General features: G+C 43.0%; 1 protein-coding gene across 1 annotated transcript; it reads right to left on the bottom strand.

The window, feature by feature from the left end:
* Positions 1–3,015: 3,015 nt before the first annotated feature.
* Positions 3,016–14,056, bottom strand: LOC124606510 (vegetative cell wall protein gp1-like). The gene is made up of 3 exons (XM_047138494.1): positions 13,843–14,056; positions 10,449–10,864; positions 3,016–3,036 (listed from the first exon to the last, which is right to left on the bottom strand). Exons 1-3 carry the CDS (start codon positions 14,054–14,056, stop codon positions 3,016–3,018), a joined length of 651 nt encoding a protein of 216 aa, XP_046994450.1.
* Positions 14,057–21,227: the final 7,171 nt, after the last annotated feature.

Raw genomic sequence — 21,227 nt, 5'->3', positions numbered from 1 at the left:
GCATGAGCTATTAAGCCAAGCCGATTACACGACACTTCTCGCACTTACCGGCTCTTGCTATCTTCGGAATTATGTGGGCGATATTTATCCGAAAGTTTAATGGTATGTCGCAAGTCTCATAGATTCTACACATCAACTACAGTAGCCCATTTTTTGCTATTTCCCACAATGGTTTTACAAACTCTAATGCAATTTTATCCATCACCTCTTATTTATTTGATCTCAAGTCTTCTAAAACTGTTTTAAATTTTTTGACTCGAATACTGAATCCCATCTCTCTTCTGTATCTACTCCAATTTCTTCTTCTATCATGTCATCAGACAATTCGTCTGCCTCGTCGGGGGTCTCCCCTCTGCGTTTAACAATCTAATTCCCGTTGCAGTCTTTATGTTGACACCCTTACTCTTAGTTTTAAAGCGATTATGAAGTCGGATGATGACATTTAATACGTGGGTCTTTAATTTACTGTTGCCAATTAGGTCCTAAAAGCTACTATTAACGAGTGGTTCAAGATTTACAGCCTGCCGGAAGTATTGTATGCGTTTAACTGATATGCTATTTATATCCTTGCTATATTCATTTCCTTAACTGCATTAAAAATAGTGCTAATCTTTGGTTATTGTCACTGTGATTTGCTCATTAGCAATAAAAGAAAATTGAAGAAAGTAGTAACATGGGGGAATTTAAAGTTTTCTTCAGTGTACGCGAGAAGGAAGGCGCCTACAACACGGTTAACGGCTGCCCGCATAACACAAAAGTGAAAGTGGCTGCCTCGCGTTGGGCGAGTAGCTACCGGTCATCAAGGATACCTGGAAATTATGTGCAGTTACACTGAATCGGTACGGTACCACGACGCGCATACCAAAGCAATCGACACGCGGAATTAATGCCAGAGGAAACTTATTTACATGATAATCGTGTAAGAGTCACTGAAGTACAAGAACCCAGTAATTCTAAAAAACAAATCATAGATCGAGAAAGCCTTAAGAGAGTAACTCACAATACACGCGAGCGAAAAAAAAATGGAAATCTATGTTGATGTTTTTTATTGGCTATAGTCTGATATAAAATGATCCCTCTTTACTCGTTTGGTCGGGTGTGATTTTCAGGATTCAGATCGTAGTCTTAGGCTTTATCTCCCCAGTAACCTTTCACATCATTGAACGACAGTTATCGATACCTGTTGGAATTCTTCGATGAAATAAAGTGTTCAAGTTTTTAAGCAATAAACGGCGTAGAACGTAACTACAGATAGTGTAGTCCCTGACGATGCTCCTCGCAGCGAGAGACTAAACGTTATACTAAAAATTGCGCCGAAGACTATTGCCAAGGTCCAGTTACCTGTTTTCAGGATGGAATTTGGTAAGATAAAATGTGGAAGAAACTCCAAATAAAAATATTCCGTCTACATAATGTCTCGATGTCCACATAAAATACCTCTTAAAGACATGTAGCGAGCATATCCCATTGATAGCAGTACTCTGAAGTACACTCTGAACGCAGGGTCTTAAACTGAAAATCACACAGAGTTATCATCCTATTCGGTGACCTCTGTTTCGTGGAAACAAAGCTTAATCACCACTGTTCTTGGCAGTTGCTTAAGGAAAGTACTTTACTGTTAACAAATGTCCAGTTTGGAGCTTCTGTAACGAGTCACGTGACACTTGCAGTTACCTTGGAGGACAATGGGAAGAATTTTTCATGACCAAAATAGACCTTCTTGCGTCAGAAACAATAGTTTCTGGACCTAACTGACTGAAGTCTTGATCGAAACAGCTCGCCTGGCGTATATGGAATTCGCAAAGAGTGATGATAGCCGGACTTTCTTACTACTAGCAGTCATGCTGCAGAAATCATTCATGAAGCAAAGCCTCCCAGCTAACACAGTTCGTACAGCATTTCACAAAAAACAACACTCGTATTTCACTTGAGTAAATACTGCTTCGCTTACCTACTCGCAAATCGCACCTCCCACTGCCCCGTTCCCTGAGTCTAAATTTGAAAGATCCTAAACGAAAAGTATCTTATAATCAAAAGAATAACTGACAAGTCCTGGCGAGTCCATTCTTGACAGTGAAGCTCTACAATAAACATTTCATTTTGAAGAAAGAGCCCAAACCAGCCCCTACTCTACTCAACCCAAAAAAGGAGAAATCAGGTTTATCATTCAGTCGCTAAGGAACACTGAAGCAAGAAGTGAAGATCCAATATTTTCTGACATCTGGAAACTGAAGATCATCCACATTTGGGAAACAAGAAAACTAACGGTTGGCTGGTCATATGCTAAGATTAACGGTCTTTACAAAAAGAAAGACCTGGCGGACATGATGTAAATAACTCACTCATACAGACCACATACAAACATCTCTCGAATAAGCTAGAGACACAGGCAGAAGGACAACTTGACTCAAAACTCAGAGAATGTGAAGGAAGATTTAAGAAACGTCAATATGATGACGAGCTACTTATGAAACGTAAAAAATTATCGTCTATATCTTAAGCTCAGAAAAAAAAAGATATTATCGCCTTCATTGACTTTTCAGAAAGCCTATGACTCCATAGATCGAAACACACCGTTCCTAATACTGATATAAATCGGCATGGACAACAAGAAAGCAGCAATTTTCCAACAGATCCTGACTAACACCAAGTCCTAAATGAAACTGAGAGAAGAAATTTTGAAACAAGGATGGATGGTGTACAAAGGGACGATTTCCGTCGTAACCTTTCATTGATGTGCCAAAAAAAGTCATCCCCAAGTGGAGCAAACTATTACGTCATTAAGGGCTCCACACAGTCACAAAACAGGTCACTGAACTGAAAACTGAAGCGGCCAAATCGAGCCTCCAGATCTACGTTTATGACTACTTTCAAGACCACGTCCAGAATACCAGACAGACCAGAAAAAAAATGAGGCGGGAAAAATGTGCAGTCACACTACAGACGTCAAAGAAGAAGTTAGAACCCAATAAAAAGACACATTTCAATGAAGATCTTTGTCCTCGTGAGAGAGGATCATGCAGTAGACAGCTTAAGCTATAACAAAGAAATGTTATGTGGAAAAGGTGACACATACCATGTGAAAAAAAGAATAGCTTTCTATGGTCACATAGCACAGCTGAGTGCAAAATGACTTAGGAAGCGATTTTTACCTATTTTCCGATCAACAGGGATCAAGGTGACCTGGTTCACTGAGGTTGTACACTAGATTCAAGATGTAATGTTTAATGAATGCATCGTCAAACATGGTCAAAACAAGGAAAAACTTATAAACAAGATAGGCGAAAGTTTAAAACTGGCAAGAAATGAGTTGAAGAAAGAAAAGAGAATCACATAAAACGAAATAGAGAGCACTGACTGCCAGTTAAAGTTCAATGAAAGACGCAGTTGAAACATCGTGGTCTGTAGGTGTCAGAACAGAACAAGTAAAGGAATAAGAAGTAACACTGTTTTCTTATTAAGCTGCAAAATACACTGATGACTAAAACAGATGACCATCTACATAACAGCCGGTATGTTTATTTTCGGCACGGATAACAGGATAACAGCGGCGACGGGTCGTGGCATGGAAGCAATGAGGCCTTGGTAGGTCGCCGGAGGGAGTTGACACCGCATCTGTACAGACAAGTCACTTAATTCTCGTAAATTCCGTGGAGGGGAATGGTGAGCTCTGACGCCACGTTCAGTCACATCCCAGATGTTTTCGATCGTCTTCAGATCTGGCAGGTTGTAGGGTCAGCACGGCAATGGGAACTCGTCACTGTGTTCCCCGAACCACTGCATCACATCCCTGGCCTTATGACAAGGCACTTTATCTTGCTGAAAAATGCCATTTCCATTGGGAAACATAATCGTCATGCAGGGGTGTACGCGGTCTACAGCCCTCGAACGATACTCCTTGGCCGTCAAGGTGCCTGCACGAGCTCCACTGAACCCATGAGTCCTCGGAACATAATGGAGCAGACGCCAGCTTGTCTCCATCCCGTAGAACAGGTGTCAGGAGCTGTTCCACTGGAAGACGACGGCTTCACGTCCTCCCATCGATACTATGAAGAAGGTATCGTGACTCATCAGACCGTGCAATGCTCTGCGACTGCGCGAACGTCCAGTGTCTCTGCCTAGGCTTAAAGTCTGATTTTAGTTCAGCCACAGTTCGCGGCCTGTCCTTTTTTACCAGTCTGTCCAACCTAATAAGTCCGACATCTGTAATGAGAGGTGGCCGCCCAACCTCACATCGTCTGTACCTGGTTTCACTTTGGTTTCGCCACGTGTGGAAGACACTCACCACAGCACTCCTCAAACACCCGACAAATCGTGCAGTTCCCGAAATGCTCATTCTGAGCCTCCGGGCCATTACAACTCAGATAGATCGCTCGCCTTGTCCATTCTACAACCAGGCAGCATGCTCACCAATACTACACGCACCGTGCGTGTATATGTCTAGCAGCCATTCCTCGCCAGGTGACGCTGCTATCGCTTGGACGGGTTTATATCGATAGCAAGTCATAATGTTCTGGCTGATCAGTGTACACAAACGTCCTTTGGTGTTTTGATGCTCTAACGACAGCGTTGTTTGCAGATCATGGAAACTGATTTCACTTGTTTAGTTGTTGTTGTGGTCTTCGTATTAAATGGTTAGTCTTGTAATTAGGCTGTTTAAGTTTTTATGCTGGTGACGCCACGTAGCGCTCTGCATGAAAATCGCTGACTGCTCTGTGTGCAGTCTGTGGCTGGTTGGACTCATTGTTGCAACATTCGCTTGTGTAGTGTTGGGCAGTTGGATGTGAACAGCGCGTAGCGTTGGGCAGTTGGAGATGAGCCGCCAGCAGTGGTGGATGAGCGGAGATAGATGCCAGAGTTTTGAGAGGTTACTATGAGCGCACGATCTGGACGAGTGTCTGTCAGAAAAAGGAAATTTGTAAGACCGGATGCCATGAACTGATATATAATATATATTATATTATGACTTTCGAACACTGTTAAGATAAATACATTGTTTGTTCTCTATCAAAATCTTTCATTTGCTAACTATGCCTATCAGTATTTAGTGCCTTCAGTAGTTAGAATTTTTATTTAACTGGCAGTATTGGCGCTCGCTGTATTGCAGTAATTCGACTATCGAAGATTTTTGTGAGGTAAGTGATTTATGAAAGGCATAGGTTATTGTTAGTCAGGGCCAGTCTTTTGTAGGGATTACTGAAAGTCAGATTGCGTTGCGCTAAAAATATTGTGTGTCAGTTTAGTGATGATCAGAATAAGTAAAGAGAAAACTGTCTGAGTACGTTGAGTTTTGCTTAGCTGTTTGAAAATCAAATAACGTAAGAGTGCAAATGGTTCAAATGGCTCTGAGCACTATGGGGCTTAACATCTGTCATCAGTCCCCTGGTACTTATAACTACTTAAACCTAACTAACCTAGGGATATCGCACACATCCATGCCCGAGGCAGAATTCGAACCTGCGTCCGTAGCAGTCGCGCGGTTCCTGACTGAAGCGCCTAGAACAGCTCGGCCACCACGGCCGTCTAACGTAAGAGTTCCTCCAGCACTGTCATTCTTAACATACAAATGGGAAGTTTCAGTCTATACTGTACAAACCTTTTTCTCTCTGCATATCTAAGGGAGTCTACATCTTTTTTGAATTTCCTTACCGTTACTAAAGTCTTCCTCCTATGTTTTAACCCTCATGCTTTACACTATTACCAAATTGAAATTTGTTTGAGGCTTAGCTTACCATCAATAGAGCTCTTGTTTTACTCCAGTTTTCTGATTAATTTCTTTTTTCCACAAACTGATTCAGTGCCTCGTCATTAGATGTTCTGTAATAATTCCCTTCCTCCCTTCCTAAGAGATAACCATTCACTCCTTCCGAACTGACTATGTAAGCATAGACCAGGATTGGCTTCACGCTGCCTTCTAAGAAATAGAGAGATATTTACAAAATAAATTAGTATTTACATCTAAATACGTAGTCCGCAAGCCACCGTACGGAGCGTTGCGGCGGTTACATTGCACCGATACTAAACATTTCCCTTCCTGCATCCAAAAATAGAGAGAGGGAGAAACGACTATCGATATGTCACGGTACTAGCCCCAGTTTGACTTATGTTCGTAATACTGTCGCGAGTGTACGTTAGTGGCAGTAGGATCGATCTGCAGTCAGCGTCAAATGCCGATCCTCTAAGTTTTCTCAATAGAATTCCTCTAAAATAACGTCGATTTCTACATCTGCACCTACGTAGACACTACGCAAGGCACCACACAGCGCTCGGAGGAGTGTATCCTATACAACCACTAGTCATTTACTTTCCTATTCCATTCGCAAATAGAGCGAGGGATCCCAGACATTCGATAAGTATCACGAGTAGGTCGCACCACCCTCCCAACATTATTTGTGCTATTCAGCACGACATTTTGCTTTCTGTTCATTAAGTATGATTCAAACCAGCTGTGTGTATAGCCTTCAATTCCACAAAACCTGAGTTTTACTAAGAGTGTGACATGATCGACACATTCAGATGCCTTGGAGAGATCACATGCCTTCGTTCTCCCAACGAACGGAAGTACCTTCTCCACCATAGTCCTCAGATGCTCGTTCCATGTCACATCGCATTGCAACGTTACGCCCAGATATTTAAACGACTGTTTCAAGCATGAAATTAGTAGTGCTCTATCCGAACATTATAGGTCTGTCTTTCCTACTCACGCACATTAACTTACATTTTTCTAAATTTAGAGCTAGTTACCATTGATCACACCAATTAGGAATTTTGTCCAAGTCATCTTGTATCCTCCTACTGCCACTCAACGGCGACATCTTCTCAAAGACCACAGCATCATCAAAAACAGCCCCAGATTGCTGCTCACCCTATCCGTCAGATCATTTATGTATATAGAGAACAAGAGCAGTCCTATCACAATTCCCTCGGCACACCTGACGACACCCTTATCTCTGACGAAGACTCCCATTCGAGGATGACGTACTGTGTCCCATTACGTAAGAAGTCATCGAGCCCTCACATTTCTGGCAATCTATTACGTATACTCGTACGTTCACTGACAGTCAGCAGTGGGGCGCCGTGTCAAATGCTTTTCTGCAACATAGAAATGTGGAATCTGCCTGTTGTCCTTCATCCATAGTTCGCGGAATATCATGTGAAAGAAGGAGGAGCAGTTTTCACACCAGCGATGTTTTCTAAAACCATCCTGTTTTGCGGACAGAAGCATTTCCGTCTCAAGGACCGATGTTAAAGATATTGGTCTGTAATCTCGTGGGTCCGACTTTTGCCCTACTGATACACGTAAGTCACTTGCTTTTTTTTCCAGACGCTTGGGACAGCGCGCTGGGCGTGAGTTTCCCGATAACTGAAAACTAAGTAAGAGGCCAGTGCCACTGAATACTCTCTGTAAAAATAATTGGGATTACCTAAGGACCCGGCGACTTATTGGTTTGCAACTCTTTCTGTTGCTTTTATACGTCAGGAATGCCTATTTTTATGTCCTTCATGCGGGAGTCTGTGGGACAGTCAGACGAAGGTAACTTTGTATGATCCTCCTGCGTGAATTACTTCTTCAACGTAGAATTTAAAACTTCAGTTTTCCTTTTGCTGTCTTCTATTGCCATCCTAGACAGGCTGACGAGTGACTGGATAGAAGTCTTCGACCGGCTAAGTGATTTTACGTACGACCAGATTTTCTCGGGTTCTCGGCAAGAGGTTTTGCTAAGGTGTGACGGCGGTAGTAGTTGTATGCCTCGTGCATCGGTCTTTTTACGGAATCGTGAGTTTCCACAAACTTTTGCCTGCCGACATTTGAAAGTTCTTTTTTGAACCAAGAGTGCTACAATCTCTACTTCCTCAGCTTCTTCTAAGTTTTATTATTAATCTTCTTTTCCATCCTTAATCCACTTACACGGCGCATGCTTCTCCTGAGTGCTATTTACCGTCAGATTAAATTTTTCCCATAATACCTACATGTCCATTGTATTCGAAATAAATGATGCCCAATTATTGTCTGTGTGGGACATGAACAACAGCTTATCTGCTTATTCTAGCGTAAATGCTCTCCTAGCTTCGTTGAGGGATTTATTAACGTTAGTAACAATCGTCTCTATAATGAAATCATAATCACTAATTTGTAATGACACTGTCGATAAGATCATGTCTGTCTGTAGCTAAAAGGTCTAAGTGTTTTCCATTCAGCATTGTCAAAAGCTTTCTCTAAACCTATAAGTTCTATAAATCTATGATTGACCTTCTTGATCCTACCAGCTTTTCTATTCTTCTGTATGTAATTCTGTCAGCTTTTTTCTACCACGACTACTTAAACTGACAGTTCAAAATATGAAACACGTCAGCATCAGGCTACTTTGGATTGCGAGTTATTACATTGTCCTTGAAGTCAGAGGATATTTCACCTGTCTGATATTTTTGCGCACCAGGTTTTCGTCGCTAGCTTTCTTAAGGATATTAATAATTCTGAGGGAGTGTTGTCTAATCCAGTGGACTTCTTTCGACGTAGGTAATTCAATGCTCTGTGAGATTCTACCCACAGTAGTTCTCCTATCTCATCTTCATCAGCTCACTCTTACTTTTCTATTAACATTGCCTTCAACTTCATTTCCCCTGGAAATCCCTTCTGCATGATGTTACATTCGTTTCACAATTCATCATTCCCTTCTTTGCTTAGTACTGGCTTTACATCTCCAGATATTCACACAGCTGCTTCTCTTTTCTCCACGGGTCTATTTAATTTTCGTATTGGTGGGCTCTATCTTTTCCTAGTCATGCATGCTGATATACCTTCCAATTGTCCACTAGCCATTCGTGCCCAGCCATATTGCACTATCTGTCAATTTAATTTTTTAGAAGTAAATTCCTCCTGCCTGCTTCATTTGCAGTCTTTTAATCTTTTCTTCTTTCGTCAATTACCTTCAGCATCTCATGCTTGCCTGTTTGATTCTATGCTACCTTAAGTACTTCATCTATTGAAGCTACCCATTCATCTTCTGTTGTATTCTTTTTCTGTGCCTCAGACAATCGTTGCCTAATGTTTCCTTTGAAACTTTTAAAAGTTTCTGATTCTTTCAATTTATCCGACTGCCAACACCTTAATTTCCTATTCTTCGGTTTTAATTCAGTTCAAAACCAAAAAATTATGTTCAAAGTCCACATATTTAAAGGTTTTGCACTTCAGCATTTGGCTCAGAAATTCAGTGCTGTTATCACATAATCGATCAGATATCTATCGCTGTCCCCAGGTTTCATCAACGTGTACAATTTTCTTTAATGATCCCCAAACTAAGTGTCCGCAATGATTAAATTATGCTATGTGCAAAATACACTGTTGAGCAAAAACATTAAGACCACCTTAATAGCTTGTTTGTCCACCTTTTGAAAGAAATACGTTACTGATTCTGCGTATCAGGGATCAGAGAGTTTGTTGGCAGGTTTGTGGAGCTATGTAACAATAGGTGTCTACGCACAGGTCGTGTAATTCGCGTAACGGGACACTGATTTGCGTATGCGGTGATGATAGCGATACAGATGTGTTCTATAGGATATACATCAGGCGAATTTGGCCGTTGATCCAACCACTGTGGCACGGTTCTGGCTCCGAGACACCGACAGCTATACTGCTAAAAGATCATATAGCAGTCGGTGAAGATATCAAGCATGGAGGGATGGAGGTCGTTCGTATCTGTCAGCTCGTCTTTGATCACTACTGTAGGTTTTGTGGCGGTGTTCGTAGCGACAAGCAATTCGCTGTAGAACGGCTTACGAAGTCACCGCCACACTTTTAATAGCGGGCCGACCGGTCCGCTGGAACAGTGAACAGAAAGATGAAAGCCCAAACACTCATATTAAATAAAAGTCGGTACTTATCTTTATTAATGAAGATACAGTAACACAGTAGTGAACTCTGTGTCTACAGAAATCTGTCTAGTTCGAGTCGGAGCGGCTAGGTCAGCGTCGGCTAACGACAAACAACAACTCTGCTGCGATGAACACACAACTGACTAGCAAGTACACAATTCGGTGGCGAGTATACGACTGAGCGGCGAATACAGAACTGTCCTAGCGCTCGCGACTCCAGCGCTTAAGAAGCCAGAAGCCAGCGGTGGCGCGCGCAGACTTGCGGCGATTTCCTGTATCGCTGGCGCTGCTTATGCGGACGGCGTCCGGACTTTGATGCTGCCAACCTTTTGGCAGCGGGCTCGGTTGGCATTACTGGCTAGGATATAACACTCCTCCCCCCCCCCCCCAAATCGCCGCACCGTCGTTGAATAATGACGTGGCGAGCGTCGACGGCGGGGGTGGGGTCTGGCCGCAGGCGTAGCGGAAGAGACCGGGGCGGAGACTGTTGTCGGTGGCAGTCCCCGGTCCGCACCCCAGCATTGGCTGCGCGGGGCCTCGGGAAACACCGACTGAAAACCGAGGTCAGGGTGCACGCCTGTGACCACGGGCGCAGCTTCTGGTACTGGACGCGACGGGGCGTCGGGACCCACGAAGAGAGGCAGCGTCTCCTGACGCGGCGTCGACGGCTGCTGAGTGGGCGCCGGACAAGGCGCTGCGGTGTCAGACTGCTTGGGGGTGCCCAAGGAAAGCGGCTGCAGGACAGGCTGCACAGCCACCGCTTGGGAAGGCGGCCCGGCTGAGGGGTCGACGTCCATCAGCTCCGAAGGCGGTGGCGACTGAAGAGGGACCGCAGGCGCCGGAGCGACCACCGGGGGCGCTCCCGGATGAAGCTGCGCGGGAGGCATCAACGGGACGGGCTGTCGGCGTGGTAGCGGCGACGGCTGCTGCTGCTGCCCTGGGGGCGGCAGCGAAGTCGGAAGGCGCGGCTGGAACCCGCCGCGGACCAAATCTGTGGACAAAGAACGAGCGGCAGAATCCGGGCGGCCAGCGCGGCGCAACTGGTTCTGATGCCTCCTGTGCACCCCAGTAGCACCTTGAACAGTATAAAAACCGCGACCCTGGACACTTATCACGGTACCACGTTCCCAACGACGGCGACCGTGATAAACTCTGAAAAAAACGGCGTCGTTGCGCTGAAAACGCGTGCGATGCTCAGAAGCGGCGGGTCGATCCGGGGGGTGCAACAACCGTAGTAGGGTGCGATGACGACGGCCGTGGAGAAGCTCCGCAGGCGAAGGGCCGTCGCGTGGCGTGGTCTGGTACGACGACAGGAACGTGATGAGGGCCTGCTGACGAGAGTGCGTAGCACGAAGGCGGTCCATATGATCCTTGAATGTGCGTACAAAACGTTCCGCTGCACCATTCGATTGAGGGTGGAACGGCGGAGTAAGAACATGGCGAATGCCATTGGCAGAACAAAAACTTTCAAATTCAGCAGAGGTAAATTGTGGACCATTGTCAGACACTAAAACTTCTGGAAGACCCTCAATACAAAAAATTGAAGTCAACGCCTGTATAGTTTGTGCAGACGTTGTAGACTGCATGGGCACAACAAACGGAAAATTACTAAATGCATCTATCACGATGAGCCAACGAGAATTCCAATATGGACCAGCGAAATCAATATGTACTCGCTGCCAGGGACCGGCAGGGCGTGCCCACTCAAAATAGCGTTGAGGCGGAGCAGCTTGGTGTTCGGCACACGTCGAACAATCTGTAGACATCTGCGCAATCTGCTTATCAATGCCGATCCATGTACAATGACGGCGGGCAAGCTGCTTGGTGCGGACCACTCCCCAATGACCTTGATGCAACAAGTCGAGGACCTTGGATTGGAGCACTTGGGGAACCACTACACGAAGCTGGTCATTCTCAGTGCGTAACAGCAAAACTCCGTGCGAAACAGACAACAGATGACGTTGCGGATAATAGCGACGAACCACAGGATCCGATATGTCCTTTGCCTTGGACGGCCAACCACGTTGAACAAAACGTAATAGTAAACTCAGATGGGGATCCGTAGCTGTCTCACGTGCCACCTGACGATAATCAATCGGAAAATCCCGGAGGGATTGATGCTCATCGGCGTCAATCTGATGGCAAGAGTCGTCAGAGGAATCGAAGACATCATCCGCAGCAATCGGCAATCTAGAAAGCGCGTCAGCGTTTGCATGCTGAGCTGTAGGGCGATACAGTATCTCATACTGGTATTGTGATAACAAAAGAGCCCAACGTTGTAGTCTCTGAGCTGTCTGCTGAGGAACTGGTTTAGACGGATGAAACAGTGGCGTCAGGGGCTTGTGATCTGTTACTAAATAGAATGGTCTACCATAGAGGTAGTGATGGAATTTTGTGACACCGAACACAATAGCCAACGCTTCCTTGTCCAATTGGCTATAATTACACTGAGCTTTGTTTAGCAGTTTAGATGCGAACGCAATAGGACGTTCGGTGTTACCGACTCGGTGAGACAACACAGCACCGAGGCCGAAGGAAGAGGCATCACAAGCTAACACCAGAGGCTTGTTAGGGTCGTAATGAACCAGATAACGATCATTCAATAAAGCCTCTTTAAGCTGCTGAAAGGCTGATTGGCAATCAGCTGACCACACAACGGAACATTCTTACGGCGGAGACGATGCAACGGTGCAGCAATCTGTGATGCATTAGGTATAAACCTAATATAATACGTCAATTTGCCAAGTACTGCTTGCAATTCATGCAGATTGCGAGGGGCGGGCAAATCACGAATAGCTGCTAAATGTGACTGGGAGGGATGAATGCCTTGAGCATTAATAACATGTCCCAGATACTCCATCTCCGTAAGGAAAAATGAACATTTATCGATGTTGCAACGTAGGCCTGCCTGAGACAACACTTTAAACAAACACTCCAAATTACGGAAATGTTCAGCAGGCGTCCGACCGGACACAACAATATCGTCTAAATAGTTGCAACACGATGGCACATTAGCCAGAAGTTGTGACAAAAAACGCTGAAAAACAGCTGGAGCTGACGCACAACCAAAAGGCAAACGCAGAAAACGGAACAACCCCAACGACGTGTTTATGACAAAATACTGTTGTGATTGCTCGTCGAGGGGCAATTGCAAATATGCTTCACGGAGATCAATTTTGGAAAAGAAACGAGGTTCCCCTAACTTATCCATCAGCTCGTCCGGTTGAGGCAAAGGAAAAGAATCAATGACAGTCTGAGGATTAACTGTCGACTTAAAATCAGCACACAAACGTAACTTGCCAGACGGTTTCCTTATAATAACTAAGGGAGAAGCCCACTGGCTCGCTGAAACGGGTTGAATAACGCCGTTGTTTTGCCAACGACGAAGTTCATCTTCTACAGGTGCCCGGAGGGCGTGAGGCACTGGACGAGTGCGACAAAATCGAGGCTGAGCATTATCTTTTAACGTAATATGAGCGGCAAAGTTCGCAGCACAACCTAGTTCGTCTTTAAATATGTCACTGTATCGTTTACACAAATCGGTTATGCTGTCTTGAGGAACAACAACAGAATTAATTTGCAACACATTGTCTTGGATAGACAGGCCAAACAAGTCAAAACAGTCCAATCCGAAAATGTTTACACTGTCTGTAGCGCGGAGCACTGTGAATGAAACTGTTTTTGTATTGCCACGGAATGTGGCTGGCACGCTACATACACCTAACACAGGAATTTGTTCTCCGCTATAAGTAGCCAAAGAATGTGTTGCCGCTGAAAGTTTAGGGCGGCCGAAAGCCGCATACGTAGCACTATTTATGAGAGTCACAGACGCACCAGTGTCTAATTGAAAATTGAAGGTCTTATCCTGGATGCGTAGCTTCACAAATAGTTTATTACACTGTCTCTGGATCGGTGCAGTGGAGGCGGAAGACACAAAATCAGCGCGTTTAGCGCGTGTTCGCTGCTTACGACAACTCGTGGGTTGGGCGGGTGGAACAACAACTCCCGCGTCACTTGCAGTCTGTACATCACTTTTCACAGCGTTTGAATTACGCTTGGGTCGCATAGCAGAGGGCTGGGTGGGTGGCTTATTGCGAACAAGTTTATAACCCACACGAACCGTGGAAGAGTCTTTAAACGCGACCTTCTGGGCGGGCTGGCTTTGAAGAACATGAATGTCCATGGGCTGGGCAGCACTAGAATTGTTCTTGCGTTTACGCAAACAAACAGTCTGGATGTGTCCTTTCCTTTGACAAAAGTGACAAACCGCGTTTCTTAACGGGCAACGTTCACGAGGATGAGCAAGAACACACTTAGGGCAAGACTTAACTCTATCATTGTGCACACGCGGCTGACGAATGTGTTTAACATGACGCGGCCGGCTAGTGTTTACAGTCTGACTCTGCCGGTGGGGCCGCGGGCGTGACATAACTTGCTTAGCACAGGCAATTTGAGAAATACATGGCTGATCTAACTCACACTCAGCATAGTCAAAAGTAACTTGGGCTTCAATGATGTTCATCACAGTCTCTAAGGATGGGTCAGGCAACTTTAAGATAGCAGCACGAATACGAGAATCTGCAATGTTTTGAGTAATAGCGTCTCGTAACATGACATCACTGTAGGAAGCTCCACACACACAATTAAATCGGCACTGACAGGTGAGGCCCCGTAAATCTGTTAACCACTGTTTATTAGATTGATGTGGCAGCTTCTTTAATCTGAAGAACTTGAATCTGGCTGCTGCCACATGAACTCGCGACTCGAAATACTCAACAAGCTTGTTAACAACAACGTCATAGTCTAAAGTTTCTGGCTTGGATTCCGGGAACAACTTACAAAGTAGTCGATAGACTTCCACGCCTGCAGTGGAAATTAAATAAAGCTGCCGCTCAGTACCTGTGATTTTGTAGACTGTCATGTGCGCCTGCAACTGCGCGAAATATTCTCGCCATTCTTCTCGCGATGCATCAAAAGCACGGAAAGGTGGTGCTGCCTGTGCTTGTTCCTTTTGTGTTGGAGGATTAGCCGCTTGTTTGGCGATTGCTTCCACCAGACTTTGTATTTGCTGACTCTGTAACAAGATCAACTGTTGTAATTCGGCAGACATAGTGAACACAAATTAAACCAGCCCCCAAACGTTTATCGCTATAATTAGTATAACCAGAAACAAGTTGAACCAGCCCTGCACACGAGTTCGGAAGTCCTCGTCGCCATTTTTGTGACGGTGTTCGTAGCGACAAGCAATTCGCTGTAGAACGGCTTACGAAGTCACCGCCACACTTTTAATAGCGGGCCGACCGGTCCGCTGGAACAGTGAACAGAAAGATGAAAGCCCAAACACTCATATTAAATAAAAGTCGGTACTTATCTTTATTAATGAAGATACAGTAACACAGTAGTGAACTCTGTGTCTACAGAAATCTGTCTAGTTCGAGTCGGAGCGGCTAGGTCAGCGTCGGCTGACGACAAACAACAACTCTGCTGCGATGAACACACAACTGACTAGCAAGTACACAATTCGGTGGCGAGTATACGACTGAGCGGCGAATACAGAACTGTCCTAGCGCTCGCGACTCCAGCGCTTAAGAAGCCAGAAGCCAGCGGTGGCGCGCGCAGACTTGCGGCGATTTCCTGTATCGCTGGCGCTGCTTATGCGGACGGCGTCCGGACTTTGATGCTGCCAACCTTTTGGCAGCGGGCTCGGTTGGCATTACTGGCTAGGATATAACAGTAGGTCCTATGAAAATGCAGGAGAATGGGTTCTTAGAGCATAATACTGTTCACATCAGCCTGCATCCCTGGCACACTGCCCGTTTCTAGCCGCTACTTACCATGATGATGGCGTTTGAAAGACGACCAGCTACCTACTGTAAAAAAAAAAAAAAAATGTGGTTCACCCAAAGAGCTCACAGTTTCCATTGATCGACGCTCGAATTCCGGTGGTCTCGTGCCAACAGCAGTCGTAATTGACGATGCTGTTGGGTCAACACGTAAACACGTAGGGGTGGACTGCTGCCGAGCTCCATGTTCAACAATGTACAGTGGACGGTGTGCTCCGAAACACTTGTGCATGCACCAGCATTGTGCTGTTTTGGCGGAGATGCCACAGAGCACCATCTACCTTACTTCACAGAGCAGATAAGCCTCCGAGCCCCACGTTCCGTGAAGAGTCGTCGACGTCGAATCAATTAGCGCTTAGTCGTAGTTTCACTGTCCTCCTATCCCTTTCTGTAGATGCTCACAACAGTAGCACGTGACATTCGACGAGTTTCGCCGTTTTCGAGATATTCGTTCACAGGACTTTGTCAAAGTCGATTATCTCAATGGATTACCCCATTTGCAGCACGTAGCTTGTTTCAGCTGTTCAGTGTACTTCCAAACGGGTGACCCTTTTTTCTTTCCACCAGTTCTTGTTATCTTATTTTCTCCTTCTCTTTCTTTTCCTACCGTTGAATTTCAGTTCCCTATCATAACTAAATTTTTTATCCCTTTTAACTATCTGAGGAAGTCGTTTTGACTCATAATACGTTCTTTCAACGTTTTCATCATGTGCTGAGCTATTATTCGCATGAACTTGTACTACTCCGTCGGGTGTTTACTTTGCGTCTGTGTTCATCACTACAATGAATTAACTATGCTGTTGATAAAGCTTACTCCCATTCCCATTTTCTTATTGTTTATTAGACTACTCCAGCATTATGTCTGTTTCCTTTTGTATTTATAATCCTACCCTCACCCCAGCAGAAGACCTGTTCCTCATCCCAACTTTCATCACTAATTCCCCCATATCTAACATCAGTTTATCCATTTGTGTTTTTAAATTCTTTAACCTACCTATTCGATTAACGTTGTGGCATGTTGCGTAATTGCGTTGTTGTGTTGTACAATTTCAGCAAGATTACAATAACACTACTTACTTATTATTAATGTAACATGAGGTTTTATTTAATCACTACTTTTCCCAGCTAATGAACGTTATTTTGTTAAAGAAATCTCCACCTGGGAACGTGTAGCAATGTTGTCTGTCGAGCAGTGTAAATGTCACTAAGATTATTCACAAAAGTAATAATTTATAACCAACAAACAAGATAAATGTATGATAAGTAATCTGAACTAAACAAGAATAATGATTTTTAGTAATTTCAGTGCTGTTGTTTAAAAAATTCTTTACTAGTTGCAGATGGTTTATCAAAATTAACGCCACTGCTATCTCGAGATGGCAACACTTTTCTGTCGAAATATTTTATGACAGTTGTTACGAAATTACGAGGCTTCATACATCAGTAGATAAAAGTTTATACCACATAAGATACTGTCTGCATTCATAGAAATTCGTTATATTCATAGTCTAACTGGAATTTGTTAGCTTATAGTGGATCCTCGGTCACTAGCACACAACTATTATTGCAGTTATAGCCAACAACATTTAAGTCTGTATAGAAAAACAATTTAAAAATGCCGCTGCAATATTTCACAAAGATGGTGGCTAACATAAGACAATCACTTATCGATTCTGCTTCAGGCTGTATTTTACTTGTAATAAATAGTATATATTAAATCTTTTCTCACCTTCATTATATGCATTAACATTCGAAAATATTTCTCTATCTTTCGTGACACATTAATATTCACTATTTACTAATAATCTGTGCTGTGGATCAATTGCCTTAATGCCTGCGCTCTTTGGTAGCTGAGCCGAAAACTTAACATTATATAGGACAAGAAATATCAGTTAGCAACATAACAATACTTAAGTACAGTTTTTTACTGACCTCTGTGTTACGAGACATCAATCACATTCTATCAGTACAACAGTTCGAGGAAGAAGGATTATATTATATAATATTATATTATATTAAATTATGTCGTTGACAATAATTATTTATTATTTTACTAGCGAGATGAAGTCCCTTTCATCAGTATTACGAGAATACGATCAAAGTTCAGTCACATTCCACATACAATGCTGCCGTGAAAATTATTTTGAATAAAATATAGGCGTGGATACTACAACGTGTTTAGAACGTGTAATATCTCTTTATATTCGATGAATTATTCTGATACAATTTGACCCTTGAATGACGTTTATTAATTTTCTATCTTCATACTCGCAGAATCCATGCCCAAAGTAGTTCCATACAATAGCTATGCCATGAGCGCATAAGTATTCTTTGTAGTACTCTCTCTGGTGGTTGTTAAAAAAAAAAAAGAAGAAGAAAAGGCTTCCGAGATTGTCTTCGTGCCGATTAGCCTGAGCTTGGTTTGAAGAATTGTAATCTGATTATTGAGATTTATGACAGAAGATAACTGAGACGAAATTGTACGATTCAAAGGGAAATATATATATATATTGCTCCTTTATACAAAAGGTGTGTATTTGACAATTGGGAATTAATGACATTCATCGATACATTGCGTTGTTGTTAATCAGAAGGGAACTTCCGAAAGACTGGATACAAACCTGCATTTAATAATCCAAGAGCTCCATTATTTCTTCGGAAGGTTAAACTTCATCAAAGCCAAATATCCGCTTGATATGAGGTTTCCCGACTGATTACACAACACTCCAAAATTACGAGGCATTTTATTTGTACAGAATCATCGCCTGATTTCATTCTAACAAGTAAAATTTCTGAATCATTTTGAGTGACTGAGCTATGACTGTGTTTCATATTATGAATGATTGATTGCTCGAACGAATTGAGAGCTACATAATCACGTAGATAGGAGGATAAATTACAAACGTTAGCTTTGTTTTTCTTGATGACATCACTATCTTGAGTAATACTGCCTGGAGATCGTAATGGGAGAATATTTCACCGCCAGGATATTGTGTCTAAGAGGATTCCATCACTATTAAGCATCCAGACAGAAGAACTGCAAGGTCTCGGTAAAAATAACAGCATTAGTTTTCCAATGCTTAAAGCCGTTGGCAGTACCATCAGAGCAAGGCCAGGCTGGCTAATTTTACAAGGCCAGGTAAGTCAATCATTCAGACCTCTGAAAAGGCAGCTGCCCCTCGTCGAGAATCACAGTTTTGTCTGAACTCTCTGCAAATACTCCTCCATTGTACATAAGTCTTTTTGCATGCCTCGCATGACCGCCCTCTTCTTCGCCTCCTTTATTATGGCTGTCATTCCATGTTCTCTATCGCCAACTAGTATGCACTATTCTTCCAATATAACCAAGTTCAATGTCTGCAAAAAAGTTTTCTACCCATCATTATCCCGTATTTCTCTTCATTAGTCTTCCATTGTAGTCCCGATATGGGACATATTTTCATAAACGATATTTCACTGCTTTTTATACTTCGATTTCTCAACGGAATTGTCCATGTTTCCCATCAACAGAGTAATATACTTCCAATAATTGTTCCACAATTTTATTACCTACTCGAGTTAGTAATTCGTTCTGATCATAACAAGAAATTCGCTTGATATTTAGCCATTTTGGCCTGAGAAATATCTTTGTTAAATTCACAAACGCAACTGAATTAATCAAAGTGACACCTTTAATCAAGACTTCGCGACTATCTTTTCATTCTTAACAATTAAGAAATGCTTATATTTTTGTAACTAATCTTTTTGGATCGAGAATAATTTAACAACCGGTAGAAAATTCTATTTTCCGTAAAGGGATGCTGGACGACGATTCCTTTTCTGTCGCTTTCATAGTAGCTGCTATCAGAGGAGGTATTACCACTAACGTCCGCGGCGCTTTTCACCACTGATATTATTTTTTTAAGTAAGTACTAGCTTTCATATATTTTGTGAATAAAGCACTATCAGCAGTCTTACCTTTAGACTTCCGTGCTCTTGCCTGAATTTCTTTGGGCGTGAACAGGAAAGAGAATAAGATCAACATGACTGTGTTTGCACTGCATATCGCAGTGTGTCTAACCTGTAAGCACTATTCTAGAGCGAGCAGCACCTACGTATTGTAACAACGAATATTCTTAACAAAATTTGCAGCTCTGTTCATTTCTGGGCGACTAACTGAAAATGTGTTTAGGATTCCATCGCATATGACGACTACTTATTAGCGATAACGTAAAGTAGCGTAAATTTTCTGTATTCACAAAATTCCTAATTGGTGTGATCAATGGTAACCAGCTCCAAATTTAGAAAGAATGTAAGTTAATGTGCATGAGTAGGAAAGACAGACCTATAATGTTCGGATACAGCACTACTAGTATCATGCTTGAAACAATCGTTTAAATATCTGGGCGTAACGTTACAATGCGATGTGACATGGAACGAGCATCTGAGGACTATGGTGGAGAAGGTACTTCCGTTAGTTGGGAGAACGAAGGCATGTGATCTCTCCAAGGCATCTGAATGTGTAGATCATGTCACACTCTTAGTAAAACTCAGGTTTTGTGGAATTGAAGGCTATACACACAGCTGGTTTGAATCATACTTAACGAACAGAAAGCAAAATGTTGTGCTGAATAGCACAAATAATGTTGGGATGGTGGTTAGTTCAAGTGAATGGGGAGTTATCGCAAAGGGAGTCCCACAGGGTTCAATTTTAGGTCCTCTGCCGTTCCCTATTACTGTGGATGACCTCACACTTAACGTTCGGAGATTCTAGCTGAAGGTTTTTCAAATACAATGATGCATCCAAAATTGTTTTATTTTGTTTCACACCAAGCCATCAGATTAACTGTGCATCTGTTACAGCTATTTTGCTACAAGAAAGTGTAGAGGTGGATATTCTGGAGTAATCTTACCTTTGCTTCTGTCCTTTCTTAAAATACTTTTCACAATTTATGTGAATATATCAGGTGCATGCCAGTCACCTTTAACGTTGATGTAGCTGATATTAATCTGTTGTCCTTCAGCGTTTTGTGCGGCAACTATTTCCCTGTCCGACTTTGAAATTCCCTTGCAAATCTTGAAAGGTACGGTAAAGTTGCGTCAGCAGAAGGCACCAGGATTCAAATGTAAACTGTAGCACGTAATTTTTTTTCATGTGCGAATTAAAAATATTTTTTGTGGGCGAGGAGAGGGTGTGTTAGTGGTTAATCTTCACATTCCAATTTCAATGCTAAAAAGTCAGTAATAATTTTTAACAATCGGAAAATGTATCACATATATTTAACACCACTTTATTCCTTGTTATTGCACAGTTTCTGTCACAAGGTCACTTTCAGATATCATCTACTTGGACATCTATTATAATGTACGATCTTGCATTTACACTGTGCATCAACGAGAAATAAATAGACTTTATATTTTCAGCCACTTCAAGTATAATGTTATCTTTATTTTATGGTGACCACGGAGCTATGTAGCTACCAGTGCTACAACCGTAAGAAAGCTCGTCCTTTTAGTTTGATATGGTGCTCA

This window comes from Schistocerca americana, chromosome 3 (genome assembly GCF_021461395.2).
Source record: "Schistocerca americana isolate TAMUIC-IGC-003095 chromosome 3, iqSchAmer2.1, whole genome shotgun sequence".
Lineage (NCBI taxonomy): Eukaryota > Metazoa > Arthropoda > Insecta > Orthoptera > Acrididae > Schistocerca > Schistocerca americana.
This window is presented reverse-complemented; position numbering and strand designations above follow the sequence as displayed.